We start from the raw sequence: 16,991 nt of genomic DNA, 5'->3' as shown, positions 1-16,991 counted from the left end.
TGAGCTAGCATTATTATTTACATCGTTCAGTTTCGGTTATTTAGGTTCTATTGGCAGCTGCCTAACTTTAGGTTCTAATGGCAGCTGCCTAACTGCGACACTACGTCAAAAAAGGGTCGGGTATTATACAATCAAAGCAAAAAAATCCAAGCAGAGCGAATTACATCAAATGCAATTACTATTCACTAAAAACCTTAACTGGCTGTTTCACCCTTATTGAGATCATCAGAAGGTCCTGAAACACATGCAAAAATGATAAATCGGTAATACTTAAAAAGGTGTAGAATATGATAACCTTAATGCAGTCTGCAAAAAAAGAACCTCAGAAATATTAAAAGGCTAATATTATCAGCGGCTGCCGCGTAACCCCCAACTTGAGTTGCATAACCCTCAACTTATTAAGGTTTTTAGTGAATGGTAACTACATGCATGCTGTGTGGGACTTGCTATAGTCGTATGTTCAAGTTAGCCTAATCATAGAAAACGCGAATGGCATAGTGATAATGTGTGTGTTTTATTTTCTTGGTAGCTTACGTCTTAAAATTACTGTGGATTTTGCCAAAAGCGTTGAAAGATTAATTTGGGCCCGGTTTCAATGGGAAGACCGGCCCCCCCCCAAACAAGACACTTTCAAAAAAAACAATAGGACTCTAAAGAATATGTGGTGCTTTCTTTATCTTTTTACCTCCTGGAAAGGTTCGGTGCCCCTAAAATTATCTCAGGGCTGGTCCAAAAGTATCCCTGAATCTCATATCAAGGCTATGGCATGAATCCCCTATCAAGGCTATATATGTATTCTTTGGTGTCGATACAACGTTTTAAAACGTCGGAAATACGAGTTGCTTGTAATTAGATTTATGAGGTCCATCTTTATATTTTTAACTACGATCATAAATAGAATTGACATGACGTGTATTTACGTCATGTTCGTATGGATTTTTTTTAATGTGTTTGTTTATGGCGAGGAATTATTTATAACAACTATTTGCTGGATTACTCCTGTTAACATTTTCGATCTTATTTCAGGTAGAATTCCAGAAAACGTGCTGTCGCCAACATCCAAGAAACCAAGCGTGGAAAATTTGCTTTCCAGCATGGAAGAAGCTAAAATTATTTCCCCAACAAGAACTTGCTATGAAAGCAACGGTAGGTTTAACTTACTAATCTCAACAGCTACTGTCTTATTTTGATTTTACTGTTTATTTGCTGCTACCTCACTAATTGGAAATGGATTCTTTTGAATGTCTGTTTAAAAGCGCAAGAAAATTTGATGGTAAGGCGTACAATGCACTTGACTGTTTGTTTTCTCATTCAGTTCAGTTCATTTTTTTTTTCTGACCATCGCAACGAAAAAAAATGTGCCAAACATAGCAGAGGTCTAGAAAAAGGTAGAAGCAACGAAACGCGGACGTTATAACTTGCATGATACTAAAGCAGGACAATCAGTTTAAAATGTGGCACTACTGGTTGTTTACTCATTACTGGTTGTTTGCGAAGTAGAGAGATGTACAGTAGAACAGTATCTCCAGGCCCCCATCAAATGAATTTCCACACAACCGTTTCGAAAATTTTCCAATTGCTAACGCTTTTTTTTTTATCGTGGGGCGTGTCATTGTGTTTTTCCAATTTGTGAGGTAATCTCTTAAAGAAAAAAAGTTTTGCCCTCTCAAACGACAGGGTGACAGGCTTCTGCCTTCGTCCTTTGTTTCCGGAACTTTAAAATTTTTTCAATCACAATTTTTGTCGCAATTGAGCTTGTGGTTTTTCCAAAGACAGGAGACAGAATTCTCCACGTGGAAACACTGATGCAAAAGCTGTTGTTTTTTAAACCGCTCTTCATCCACAAACGAGCTTTTATTACATCATAAATGCTTATTACGTCATACCACATAAATGTTTCTCACAATTATAGTACATATCGCTGACACAGTTCAATGCATAGCATGGATGGAAGAAAAACCTAATGTCTCCCTTCAAGTAGTCTTGCTGTGTGGTATCTTGGGTGTGTGGTATCTTGGGAGAGTCATATTTTTTTCAAAGAGCCATGACTTTTGTAAATAAATCATCTAGGTTCAGTCAGTTGTATAAACTATTTCAGTTAGTGCTTTGCCTTCAACATCTTATTTAAATAGCAACAAATCAATGCACTAACACAGCATACGTAATTATATTTACTCAACGATAACCCCTGTACTATCAGTATTTGCGGTGACATGCGCATTGGAAGGTTAAAATCATTGCATACTGTACTCCTGGGTTAAAAGTATTTCACCTGATAGCTTGATGTGTTTTTAAAACTTTTATCGTTTGGTATCCTGTTTTTACACCTATGCTTTTCAACTTTTCTTACTTCATCATCATCATAATCCATCGTCGATTTGTTCCCCACTAGTGGGGGTGGCCGATTACTGGGGGTGGCCGAGTGACTTGTGGTCACTAAAACTGACAGTGACAGTTGGCTTTTCATATTCACTGAGTGTTACTAATACTATTTTTTACTTCAGATGAATTTAGTTATGTTTCTGATAAGGGCTCAGCGCTGCGCCGAAAACGTTTATTTGTTTTTTTGATATCGCTATAACTTGAGTAATATTTTTTCCGTCAGATTAATCTGTTATCTACAATCCCTTCATAGTCCAATAAAACTACTTTTGCAGAAGATACTGGCTAAATACAGGGAAGTGAAACCGAAAGTGCTTAATAACTGCTTCCACGCTCCAACATGTGGCTGATGGGATGGAACGAAGATGAGGTCCTTAATGAGAATGTCCTTAATGAGAATGTCCTTAATGAGGACATGGACGATGTGATTTTCAGCTTTTTTGCGGATTTGCAAGGTCTTGCTAACAGGAAAATTCTTGCACAGAGTTAATTGGAGAACTGGAGTCTTTATGAAGCTACTTGGTTTATAAAATTTGAATAATTAATCAAACAACGATCAGGTGGCATGTGCGAAAGTTCTTATGGGAGATCGTAGCTTAGTAGGTTACGGGAGGGATCAAACCACGTAATTGTGATAGCTGGATTAACTTCAGAGCTGACACGAAAACAGAACTGTGACCAATAGAACAATTACCCACGCCATTGTTCATAGAGCTCTTTGGCGACGAAGTCACAAAAAGCCCCTTAAAGACAAATTAATGTTTTAATTTTTTTTATGAAAACTTAGTAATTATGACAAATCAGGTTGGTCAACGGTGGGCAATACTCTGCCATTCAATGATTTCTAAAACATGTCCAGATTATCCCCTCCCTCCCCCCAAAAAAAAAATTCAGAATTTTTTTTAAAGGTGTGATAAATGTCACAATCAAGCTGCAAATGCCTCGCGATGGCTTGCTTTGTATCTTCAACGAATGTGCTATTTTCATTATGGAATTCTGGTGCGTTGTGTTATTATCGGTTATGACCTGAAGTAACCTCTGATTGAGAAATTTGTATTATGTAACGTATTTCTAGAATCATCTGTAAGCATGCAAATCTAGAAGGTTCTGTTGTTTTTCATGAGTTCTGAGCGTCGTTTGTCATGACGTCATAAGGTTGTTTATCAGTAAATGTCCGATTGCGAAATCGTTATTATGTAAGAATCTTCTTGCGAACGTGACATTCTTTAGACTTCTATAAGCTTCTGCTTGTTGACATTTATTGCAACTTGACAGAACAATGTGACGTTACGTAACCTTCTCGATGTTACTGGACTGAACAACCAACTATAAATAGTGGTGTAGTTTGTATTCTGATTATTCTGATTATTATGGTGATTGTTATGAGTTGATTATGAGAGTTGTGCTATGAGTTGTGGATTGGTAGTTGATGCAGAAATTAGAGTTATTTGAGAAGCCGTTCGTTAAAGTTCTTCAAGAAGTCAGATTATCATTTCGCTAGTAGAATTATTCGACATTTAATTGACTGCTTTTCGGTTGACCCATTAAACTACGTCATTGAATCTTTCCAAGTCTTTTTCCTGGTAAGAGATAGAAAGAAATCGTGACATTCTGGGGGCTCGTCCGGGATAACCGAAAAAATTTAACCGAAAAACCGAAGAATACCGAAGATTTATTGAAAGAATAATAAATTAATGTCAAGATGGCGGATACTGTCAAACATGAGATGATTGAAGACTTAGGGAGCATGGCTGAACGAATGGGGCTGACTGGTAATGAAAAGTCTCAGTTTGTGATGGAAGAGTATCACAAGATAATGGACCAAAAAGCTCAGCGAGAAGCTGACGAAAGAGAAGATAGAAGAGCTGCTCGTGAAATAAGGAAAGCAGAACTTGAAGCTGAAGAAAAGCGAGCACAACTTGAAGCTGAAGCAGAAGAGAAGCGGGCGCAGCGTGAAGCTGAAGCAGAAGAGAAGCGGGCGCAGCGCGAAGCAGAAGCCGAAGAGAATCGGGCGCAACGCGAAGCAGAAGCTGAAGAAAGAAGAGCGCAATATGAATTGGAAAAGTTAAAACTTGAATTAGAAAGACAAAAGCTGGACATTGGTGAGCGATCTAATTCTACTAATGATAATGCTCGAGATGTTATTGTGGCGCAAGTTAGACGTCCAGATTTGCCATCATTTGTTGAAGAAAAAGATGAGTTGGATAGTTATCTGTTAAGATTTGAAAGATATGCTACAATAGCCAAATTGGAGAAGTCGACGTGGGCTACCCAGCTAAGCATGTTATTATCGGGACAAGCTCTTGATGTATATTCAAGACTTTCGCAAGAAGAAGCCATGAACTACGACAGATTGAAGTTAGCTCTGTTAAAGCGATACAATTTTACCGAGCATGGATACCGTCAAAGATTCCGTGAGGCAAAGCCTGAAAAACACGAAAGCCCAGGTCAATTTATTGAACGTTTAAGAAACCTTTTGTTAAAGTGGTTTGAGCTTTCGGGGGCCGATCAATCATTGGACGGATTGGCAAACCTTATAGTTAAGGAACAATTCACAGATTCATGTTCAAAAGATCTGTCTGTTTATTTAATGGAGAGAAGTCCAAAGAATCTAGAAGAAATAGCCAGTGTGGCAGAACAGTATTTAGTTGCTCATGATGAGAAGTTGTCGACTGAAGAAACGTTGTCATGCGATAATGACGAAGAGCAAACAAATAATTTTAAAGGAGGTGCTGTTCCAAGAGAAGTACGTTGTTTTAATTGTAATGGCTTAGGTCATAAATCTGTTAACTGCCGGAGGAAGACTAACAGAAATCATCAGGAATCGAGGAAGTGGTGCAATCGTTGCAATAGGCAAGGACAAGAAGCGAAGGAATGCAAGGACAAGTCGTTTTCCTTATCCAATCAGTCTGGAAAAGATAAAGACACGGACGTTTATCGAGGTGGTTGTGCGTTAATGATTCCTGAACCCACGCTTGACGAGGAGAATCCGGATGAAGATGTTTGCGGAAAAATAATACCTGAAGATCACCTGCCAGTAGTGGATGGAAAAGTTGGAGACAAAAAGGTAAAAGTTTTACGTGATTCTGGTTCTACTGGTATAATGGTGAGGAGAGATTTGGTTAAAGACAGTCAATTAACGGGAAAAACTGGCCATGTGACAAAAATAGATACCACTTCAATCCAAGGACCGTTAGCGATGATATCTATCGAAACTCCGTATTGTAGTGGGACTGTGAAAGCGTTATGTTTACAAAACTCTTTAGTTGATCTGATAATCGGAAATGTTTTTGAGAGAGATTCTGAAGTTACTTGTTATTCTTGTGGCAAGAATGGTCACTTTGCTCAAGATTGTTCTGCAGATAATCAGCAACGATCTCACGATGACGGATATTACGAGCGCGAAGAACCGAGGAGAAGAGGCAGGCGACGACCATTTGGAGTTTGCTATAGATGCGGTAGACGCGGACACTTCGCCAGGGAGTGCGTTGCTGACGGCGGACATTCGGAAAATAGACGTTGCCGTGACAACCACTGCTACCGATGTGGGGAGATTGGACACATAGCCAGGAGCTGCCCTTCTGATGAAAAGGCTTGCTATAATTGTCATAAAGAAGGTCATCTCGCCAAGGACTGTCCGGAGAGGAGATGTTTCCGATGTAGGAAGATGGGTCATCTCGCTCGCCGATGCACTGAAGATGTTGAGGACGTTGGAGACTTTCGCAGAAAACGTGACTATTGTTTTGAGAAAAGCTATCGTTGGTAGATCATGCAACGATAGACTTATGAGAACTGATTATTGAGTAATGAATTGTTTTATGGTGTGTTTTGTATTGATTGTGTTGTTATATTGTTTGCAACAATATTCTAAGGGGGGGCGTATGTCACAATCAAGGTGCAAATGCCTCGCGATGGCTTGCTTTGTATCTTCAACGAATGTGCTATTTTCATTATGGAATTCTGGTGCGTTGTGTTATTATCGGTTATGACCTGAAGTAACCTCTGATTGAGAAATTTGTATTATGTAACGTATTTCTAGAATCATCTGTAAGCATGCAAATCTAGAAGGTTCTGTTGTTTTTCATGAGTTCTGAGCGTCGTTTGTCATGACGTCATAAGGTTGTTTATCAGTAAATGTCCGATTGCGAAATCGTTATTATGTAAGAATCTTCTTGCGAACGTGACATTCTTTAGACTTCTATAAGCTTCTGCTTGTTGACATTTATTGCAACTTGACAGAACAATGTGACGTTACGTAACCTTCTCGATGTTACTGGACTGAACAACCAACTATAAATAGTGGTGTAGTTTGTATTCTGATTATTCTGATTATTATGGTGATTGTTATGAGTTGATTATGAGAGTTGTGCTATGAGTTGTGGATTGGTAGTTGATGCAGAAATTAGAGTTATTTGAGAAGCCGTTCGTTAAAGTTCTTCAAGAAGTCAGATTATCATTTCGCTAGTAGAATTATTCGACATTTAATTGACTGCTTTTCGGTTGACCCATTAAACTACGTCATTGAATCTTTCCAAGTCTTTTTCCTGGTAAGAGATAGAAAGAAATCGTGACATTCAACAACATTCAACAACAAACACAGAATATTTAGCTGTATAACTTGTTACAAATTTGCAACATTGGGCTATAAAGGATCTATAAAAAGTTTTTTTGTTTTGTTTTATTTTCTTTACAAATATCCATTCTACTCTTGCAAACTCATGTACTTTCCAAAGTTTTTTGTTGCACAGAGGGTGCTACAGGATAATAGTTAGGCACAGATTTGATTTTTGAATTGAAAATTTGTCATAATGTCATGACCATTAGGAAATAAATCAGATAAACATAAATGGCGAGATATTTTAGTAAAAAAATGATGTTTTTTTTTATATGTCATCACTAAAATCAATACATGATAAGGCTGATTTAAATTGCGAAGCGTATAGATAAAAATTCCTAGTTTTTATAATGTTACCAAGAAATAAATGAAAAAACAGGCTAAATTGTTATGTAAGGTAAGTTTTTTTTTATCTCTGTATTGAAAAACACAGTTCAATTTATTACTCGTCGTCATATTTTTGTCCAACCACGGCCGGTTCTCAAGAGAAGGAATGTTTCAATCTAGTTGTTACGGATTATTTTTTAAATAAAGAACTCCTGGCACCAAACGCAAGGGTCTTGAAAATACATTGCTTTGTTTCTTTTGAACCATTGCGATACAGGTCTCCATGTTTTAAAGATAAACTATTCAAAACTAATTCAGAATGAAACATGCTTGAATGTCCTTAATGAGGACATGGACGATGTGATTTTCAGCTTTTTTGCGGATTTGCAAGGTCTTGCCAACAGGAACATTCTTGCACAGAGTTAATTGGAGAACTGGAGTCTTTATGAAGCTACTTGGTTTATAAAATTTGAATAATTAATCAAACAACGATCAATGAAATATTAATGACACACCTATCCCTACTTGAACGTAACAAAGATCATTATCTTTTTGACAGCCACACTACTTCTAAACATTAGCGTTAAATTTTTTTACCGTATTTTTCAAGGGATGAAGGGATTTGTAAAGTCATTAAGGCCACGATCGAACAAAAATGGAAGACGTCATACTCGAGTTTCACCCTTGGGATCATCAGTGGTGCATATCCATGTGTCTTCAGCTAGAATCGAACTTCCAACTTGGTGGTAATTGTCCATCAAGTTGGAAGTTCGATTCTAGCTGAAGACACATGGATATGCACCACTGATGATCCCAAGGGTGAAACTCGAGTATGACGTCTTCCATTTTTGTTCGATCGGGTCTTTAACGACATAGTCCCCACATCTCTATAATTCATATCTGTGTTTAATTACGAAATGAGCTAGTAGGCTACATCATACAAAAATCTTATTTTTTAAAATTAACCATGGACCAACTAATATCGTTTTGCTTTGTGAAAAAAGATAAAATTTGCTTCTTGATGCTATACTTGTTACTTGTATAGGCCAGGGCTTCCCAAAGTGGGTCGCGTAACGAACTTCAGGGGTCGCAGAAAATATACACATTTTACGCAAAGCACTGCATATTAACACTTATGTGCATGATGCTGTGAAAGTTCTTAACTTTATTAAAAATTGTGCACTGAATAGGCTACCCGTATTTTGTAAATTTATATAGTGAAATATGAAATAGGAGTTTAAAACCCTCTTTGCAGCATTGTAAATGTGGATTTCAAAACTGAAGCCAATGTTTTAAAAAGTTATTACTGTTAAAAAATTAAGTCGTGACTTTTCCAACGGAAAAAAGTTTAGACTTTGTCCGCCGTTTTTGTAAAGACGTTTTTGTAAAGGCTTACTTTCAAACTATGCTATTTGTCAGGCTTGCTTGAAAAGGGGGAACGAATTTAATTTGTCCTTCCAAGGAGAAAACATCTATGTTTTTACATTAAAATCTAAACTTGGAGCGTTCATAAAAAAATTAAACATCTAGAAACAAAAATTGAAAATGATTTATATGAAATATTCTCATTTCCTGAGAAGTTTTTGGCTAATAATGGCGTGGAATCAAACGTTGTTAAGCCTCTGGTTATCGACACTTGTCAAGACTGTTGAAAGAGTTTGAAAAGTATTTTCTTCTAGAATTGGACAATAACAATTTAGATTGGATCCAAACCGATTTGCAATGCAAAAACAAAGTACCGAGCACCTCTTTTTTACATCTCAGGAAAAATTTACAGATCTATCTTTTGACTCTAAGTTGTGGCTTGAATTTTTTGGAAAAAAGCATCCCCGGAAAAAACGTTTCACATTTTTTGGCTTAGCCTAACGTTGGAGCGGAATATTCACATTATATGACTTAGCAGTAACCGCACTCATACCGTTTGTCTCCACGTATATGTGCGTGTCAGTGTTTTCAACGTTGATAAAATACCGTTCCAGCGTAAGTAACATTGAAACCGCCTTGAGACCAGCATTGACAAACATCGAGCGACGGCTAGACTTGCTTTGTAGCAGAAAGCAGTCGCACCCATCACACTGAATACATGTTTTTACTTTTTGGTTTTGTTTCCAGCAGGCTACAAGGCCTAGTAAAGTAGTAGGCTTTGAGTACGGATAGCTTGTTTTTAGTTTTCGTTTAAATTAAGCCTTTCAATAAATATCACAAACGTATATTTCGCATTGTTTATCCTTTTAACCCTAAAGGGTCGCGGAAAATTTTAGGAGAAAGGGGTCGCTAGCGAAAAAGTTTGGAAAGCCCTGGTATAGGCTATCAAGCCTATATAGGCTATCAAAGCCTACCATTACTAATAATGATGCTGGTTTTTCTACATCGCTGCATCCATTACAAATGTGGCCTCTTCAGCTTAATAATTCTGGGCTCATCCGAGCGTATTTTCTATCATATATCTTATTTTTATACTGCAGTCATGTGCTTTCTTGTGATGGATTTTTTGCACAAAGAACATTTAATCGAAGGGAAAATAAACGAAAAAAGATCCAAAAGCTGACCAAGAATGATTTGAACATTAAACATCACAGAATGGGATAAAATTAAATTATAAAAACGCTGTAAAAATGGCTCATGACCGAACAATGCCGCCTTGTATCTAATTCTTACCACGAAACATAATAATGACCTTGATTCATGACTGAATTTATCTTGATTTTTGAGTTACTTTGATAGATTAGGTTTAGATCAAAGGTGTTTTGAAATTGAAGTTAAACTAAAAAAAAAAAACAATAAAATCTTATCACGTTCCGTACCGTCTCAATTAAACAAATCTTTTGACAAGCGAATGAACCGACAGTTGAGCTTTATCGAAATGCAACGATTCCCTTGCTAATGACAGAAAAAAATAAATTATTTAGCAAAAAACAATATCAGAATATTTAATAAACCATATTTTCTTCAAAAAAAATCAATCGCCTTTAAAATAACTTCTTATTTTCACGCGCTGCGGCTTCTGAGGCAATGGATAGCACTTTACGTCTTGCAACAATGAAAGAACTTTGAAATTTTTACTTCAAATAAAACATGCTTTTGCGTCAAAACAAAAAGCCCATGACTTGAAATAAAATAAAAATTTGTACATTGTTGGAGCTAACAGAACATCAATTGCATTTTTGTCCTTTTCGAGAAATTCAGGGCATTTTCTTATCTGTGTAGCTGTCAAAGACCTTTACGAATTTAATAAACTTTTCTTTAATACAAAAGTTGGAATTTTTGTATAAGCAGATTGGCTCTTGCATTGAATGCTCGAGGAAGGAAGCCAGCAATCACTTTATTGTTAAACGCATCGATTTTTCAATCAATACCAGGCGTCTTAACCTAATGAAGTCATTTCTGAAAAACTTCTACAACTAAAAACCTAAATCTTAAAAACAAACTTTTGGGAAAGGTAAATGAAACGCCTCAAGAATTTTTAAACTTCAAATTACTTCATTATTAGAATAGAGATTTTCGGTGATGCTGTACCAACTTAACTTTAACTGTACCAACTAACAAACAACTTAACTAACGATTATTTTGTTGAAAAATTGAGTTGAATTTCAAGTAACAAAAGTGTCTTTTTTACCCAGTAAACCACTTGAATTGCATGATAATAAGCGAGTAATCAGCTGAATGTATTGTTTTCAAAACAACTTGTCAAAAAACATAACCCATGAATTTATGAAAGTTTTGGTACGAACAATTTAGTTACGATGTAACATGGTTCAAGTTTATTAATTAAAAATTCATATTTTAAAATATATTAATAATATCTTTTTAAAGCTCAGTTCAGGTTCAAACAAACTTGCCATCTTGTCTTCGTTGAATTAATGTAGTTTTAAGTTAAATTTTAGCTTTCAATCGTGGGTACATCAGCCACAGTCAGCAACTGAACATCATAAAATTTGCTGTTTAGACGAGGGGTAGAGAATCTGCGGCCCAAAGGTCATTTCATGTGCCCGCCATTTAGTTTTGTGACTATACGTAGGCCATCTAAAGACAAACATAGGTCAAAGTATGAAATTTCGATAAGCATTTTCCTGAATTAAGTCCAATGATCAAACCTCTGTTGTGTTTTTACCTCATTCAACCAGAGTCATATTAAGATTTTCTACTTGAGTTTTAATTCGCAAGAAAGAAACTGTACTCTGAAAAGGGCGTGTCACCAAAATATGCTTGAATTCAAAACGAGAAGCGCTGATTAACAAAAGCATGCGGATGAATACAAAGTAAAAGAAAAGACCTGAGGGAAACGAAAACAAAGTACATCGCTTCAATGCAAATAAACCAAAATACATAACAAAAACTAAACATCCAGATTCTAACGCTACAACCATCTAATGTTTAAATGGCTTTTTGCATATTACTCAACATAACATTATTAATTAACTCACTTCACTTTTTCGACGAGTTCAACCATTTGACTTAGTAATGACTTAGCGCAGGGGTGTGCAACCTTTATTACAGGAGGGCCAGATATGAATAACTGGGTGAAACCGCGGGCCGCACGTTTATTTAACATATGATTTCTATTAGTTGCAGTTGTCGGCAGCCGTGGCCGAGTGGTTAGCGCGTTGGGCTCGCAGTGGAGAGCCTGCATGTGCGACTCCAGCCACTCGCACTTGCTGTTGTTTCTCTGGGCAAGAAACTTTACGATAATTGCCTCTACCTAGTGATCGATTTCGAGTAATGGGTAGTACCAAATTTAAGTCATAAGTAAAGTAGACAACCGGAAACAGACATTGCTGTCGGCTGCAGCGTGGGTCAGACTCAGGTGTATGTCGGAAGGCGTACACCGATGCATAGCGCTCAAGTCCGCTTTCCCGCAATGCAGGATAAAGATAAACAAACAAACAAAAGAGTAGTGTTTTTGTTATTCATATTATTTTTATATTAGGGGTTATCTCCTTCCAGAAATAATAAGTTAGGACGCATAAATTTCTGAAGAAAACTGCTATTCAAATTTATTGTCACACCGTCTTTAAACGAGCTCAGTGAGAAGTTTGCTGCTGGCTTCTTTTCCCGACGGCTTTTTCCAAATTTACTTTAATGGAAGTGATCGCAATTCGAAGTCCATTTTCCAAGTGTTCATCTGTCAGAACCGATCAATAGGAACATTTCATGACGCCCGTTTTAGAAAAAAATGTTCGCACAAATATGTTGAGCCAAACAGTGCCATTTTTGAAGCCATGGATTTTTCAAATGTGGAAAGTTATCTTAGTTGAAATGTTTTCGGTAAAAATCGCCAAGATTCATTTTTAAATACTTTGCTTTCAAATCCGTTTTCTCTTGAAGATCAATCAGTTCAAGTTATTACTTCTGGTGCTTTGTTAATGTCTGTGTTGAATGGCGAAGCAAATATACCAAACAAATGTTCATGAGATTTGAAGTCCTTGAAACGAGCCAAAAATTCATACAACAATTTTTCAAGTTGGTCAGCAAATTCAGTTTTCTTCTCCGGATGCATTCCATAGTCTCTTAAAGTTGGAAAGTGGAAAAGATTTCCTGTCTGTACGTGAGCTTTCCAAAGTCGTTCTTTGTTCATAATGCCTTTTATGTGACCATACATTTTTACGTTCCAAATAATTAAATACAATGAATTAGCGGTGGCCGGTGGGAGACTTCTAAAATGGTTAACAGAAGGTGCGAAATTTACAATAATCCACTCCACAATGAATTGTTCACACGTACCAGACTAAACTAAATTATAAACACGTTTCGCGGGCCGCACACAATTCAAAATAGGCACATTTTTCTTCGCGTGCCGCATTTGGCCCGCGGGCCGCACGTTGCACACCCCTGACTTAGCGGCTACTTTTACACTTCATGTGAGTGAAGGGATAGTTCATAATAAAATGTGCAAGCTGCATTTGAAAAGGAAAAAAAGATTGGTGATGAATGTTCAGGAAAATAGTGGTTAGCTAAGTAAATGACTATGTAACAAAAAAAACATTTGATTCCTTATTACGGCTTCTGCCATGGTAAGCTCAAAGCTGAACCTGTTAGTTGTTCGGACAAAATGAGATTAATTTTCTTAAAAGGAAAGGTGGAAAAACTACACTTTTTTAGAGATGTAAGATACAAAAATACCTGCTTAGAGTAAAGCAGCTAAATGAAAGTTGGATCAGATGTGCTTCTGGTCTCCTGCAGAAGTGCTATGCCTCGCTTGCTCAAAAGTAGACCTATGTTTGTCTGTTCAATCCGTTCAAAAATTTCAAAATCTCATAACACAATTTGAGCGACTTTGTGTCAACTTTTCTCACTAGATTCAATATATACGTTGGGTCGGTCTTAATCAAACTGAACGTTTTGCGACCACCAAACTTGGATAGGATATTTTTCATTATGGTTGCTGTATTGGATTTAAATTAAAATATTTGCACCCCGCGGATAATAGTTCATAATTTTCCAAATTATGAAATTTCGATAAGCATTTTCCATAATTAGGTCCAATGGTCAAACCTTTGTTGCAAGCAATGATCAGATATTTGCAAGCTTGGAATAGTGTCTGGTTACTTGAAGGTACTATGAACTTCTTTCACAGATATTGATGATTCCGACAAGTTTCCTGCCGAGTACATTCCCTCGGCTGTCGAGAACGGAAGAAGACGATCTTCTGCTCACCGCGTGTCGTACAGGTACGTCATAACACGTCATCAATGAAATTGTCCATCTTGTGAGAGGTATAGCCAACTATATATGTTTTCAGTGTTCAGAATGATGACTAGCAGTGGTTACTACTTTTTGTTTGCTTTTTGGCAGCAAGCTTCAAACACATATATACTTGATTTGAACAATAACTTTTCACACATTAAATCATTTTATTTTGACATGATATTTGGGCAAATTATGTGTTTGAACTGAACTTAGAAAAGTGAACGCTCAAAAACATGATCATAGTACGCCACTGATGACCGGATATTTTGTACGGAATTGTCAACTGTTTAATACTAAGTATTAATTCACCTCCACCAGTAAGTTATGAATCAGAATCGGTTGGTGGTGATTTTTCCATTTGCGCTATGCAAGGAACCACATTTAGATACTGTGCTTTCACCCATCTTGCCAAAGTGCTCAATCTGCCGAAGCGGTGGTGAGCTATGCGCAATGCAACAGCAAGATGTCTGCTAGCAGAATGCTCAATTGGCGAATCAACAGCATTACATAACTGCAAACAACACGCCACTGTTGATTGGGATATATGAGACAACTATACACAACCATATAGAGATAATATGAGATGTATATGAAAGAAAGCAGAACGTTTGAATTTGTTGCACGTTTTCTGCCTTTATTCTAAATCAGTTGTATCATCCACTAGTTCGCCAAACACCGTTGTCTTGAAATACAGCATTGTTTCTTTCACAGACTGGTGGCTCTGTCATGCAAATTAGTTTTTCTTCAGAATTTTTGTGATATTGCCGGAAACTTAAAATTGATTGTAAACACGTACAGAAAAAAAATGACTAGTTCAATGCACATGTTGACAGTTGTGTAAGTTGAACACTGAAAACTTTGGGTGTTGATAGTTGAATAGACATGTTCATTTACTATCGCAAATTGCACTTTGTTGTAACCGGTAGCTCTTATGAAATTCAAGCCTGTCAGCAACAGTGACATGTTGCTTTCATAAAGCCGAAGCTGTACCTGCGTTGGATTGTAGCCTGAGTGTGTTGTGGTTATCAGAGCAGCCGTGAACCAACATCGGCAACTCGTTTGCTATTTTGCGGCTTCTCAGTGTTGTGATGACGTAGATTGGCTTCACGTTCATTCTCTCTCGTAAATGTTGCAAATTTTCACAAAAGTGAAACCGGAAAGGTTTTCAACCTGCACTTTATCACTGTGCTAGTTGTCGCTATCTCTTCGCATGAAGAATTTGTTCAACGCACTGCATTTTCTACCTAGCGATCAAAATGCACTTTTAAGTTTGTCGCTAGGGGGCAACCAAGAATTGCTTGTCGCACGTGAGTGATCACACTCACCAATCAGGCAAAGAACCTTGCTTTGTTAAATGATGAAGATAATTGACATTTATCTTCTGTCTGTTTGAAAAGCGCTACTGTGAATGTGACTTATCGTAAAACTTACGTAACCGCTGGAAGCAGTTAAGAAGAGGCTGAAAAAAATTTTGAGGATAGTTTTTGTCAGAAAGTATTGCCACTTCATTGAATCGAAGTGTAATTAACTGTAAATGACGTTGTTTGACCGTAAGACAGCTATAATCAGTGGCGGCTCGTCATAAAGGACTGCGGGACTGCAGCCCCCCCAACATTTTTGTGCATATGTGAATTATATTACATATAGAATAGATAGTTTTGCCATGTTTTTTTTAATTATTTCGCTTGAAGAATTAAAAAAACTCTTAATATTAATTTTTTTTTGTAATAAAAAAAAATCTGTGTTACAAAAATTAATTGGCAACTCTGGGTCTGCGAATTCTGCAGGTCCGGTGTTGCTTGTTCTTTTTTTTATGACGTAGGTTTTTCAGAAAAAAGTTTTCTAGCGTCACTGAACAAGCGCTATAGGGACTGCAAATAGAACAGACCCTGGTCAGAGATTCCAACTTTGGTTCTCGTAAATCTTTAGGGTAAGCGTGTGGAAGCTATCGGTGATTAGATGAAGGGATCGTAGGTTACTTTACTTGATCTGTGTTTTGAGAAGTCACTGAGACAGACTAGTTTTGATGTGAAGTAAAGCCAATTACTGTAATTATTGGTGCTCTTCACAATTCGTCCTTTTGGGATGATGACGTTATGAAACATCACACAGGTTGGAATGGACTACTATAAAGGAGGAAGTACGGGGTGGAAATGCACTGAAAAACACCTGAAGGAAATTGTCTCCCATTTATTCATTTGTTGTTCAATTTCAACAAATTTGCTATCGTTGGAAAGCACAAGCATAGATCTAACCAACTAAGTTAATACCAAGTCCCAAAATAGTACTAGCTCCATCTGGTGACCACCTAAACTTGACCAAATTCAAGCCATTATCAAAAGTTTACTTTAAATGATAAAAACATTAAGCGACAGCCAATTAAAAGAACATGTTACTGTGTTACTAACCCTAACTCAGTGCATTTATAACTCAGTCCGGTACAGGTTGCTTCTCTCTATTTTTGTTTTATTTTTTGCTATTTGTTTTTTTTTGGTTTTGTGGCCGTGCTAACTACTGATATATAGCCTACTACATAATTTTTCATTCAGGCACGTTTTAAACCTTTCAAGGTTTTGCCACCTTTTCCCGTTCGCTAACGTGCTGGTAGGTTTATATCGATTTTTGCAGTTAGTATCTTTTTCGTCCCGGACGCGTTAATGACGAAAAATAAAATGATTGATTGATTGATTGTTTATAATTATTTATATTAGGTTAGCCTACTGGTTGATGCAGCCCCCCCATGTTTTGAGACCACGAGCCTCCACTGGCTATAATAATTGATTTGCAACTCAGTCACATCTGCAAAGTAACATTTACAGCGGTATCATGAGTCTGTGTACTCAAGTTCCATATTAATTAGTGTAGGCTCACGTTCACAATTGTTTTAATTACTACGTTGCATTTGCAATACTTTGTACAGTATATTTTATTTCGGTTAGGGAAGATGTCTTTTTGCGAAGTTTGTTCCAATTTCCGATTG

General features: G+C 37.0%; 1 protein-coding gene across 1 annotated transcript in view; it reads left to right on the top strand.

Annotated features, from left to right (window-relative positions):
- The window catches only part of LOC145782717 (diacylglycerol kinase zeta-like), a 72,024-nt gene that overhangs the window by 8,889 nt on the left and 46,144 nt on the right, over positions 1-16,991 (top strand). Inside the window, exons 4-5 of the mRNA XM_082594471.1 lie at positions 1,027-1,146; positions 13,899-13,992. Of these exons, the coding sequence (XP_082450597.1) occupies positions 1,027-1,146; positions 13,899-13,992 (214 nt within the window). The remainder of the gene's footprint in view (positions 1-1,026; positions 1,147-13,898; positions 13,993-16,991) is intronic.

The sequence above is a fragment of the Aplidium turbinatum genome, chromosome 14 (assembly GCF_918807975.1).
Source record: "Aplidium turbinatum chromosome 14, kaAplTurb1.1, whole genome shotgun sequence".
Lineage (NCBI taxonomy): Eukaryota > Metazoa > Chordata > Ascidiacea > Aplousobranchia > Polyclinidae > Aplidium > Aplidium turbinatum.
Note: the sequence above shows the minus strand (reverse complement) of the source record. Positions and strands in the feature narration are given on the sequence as shown.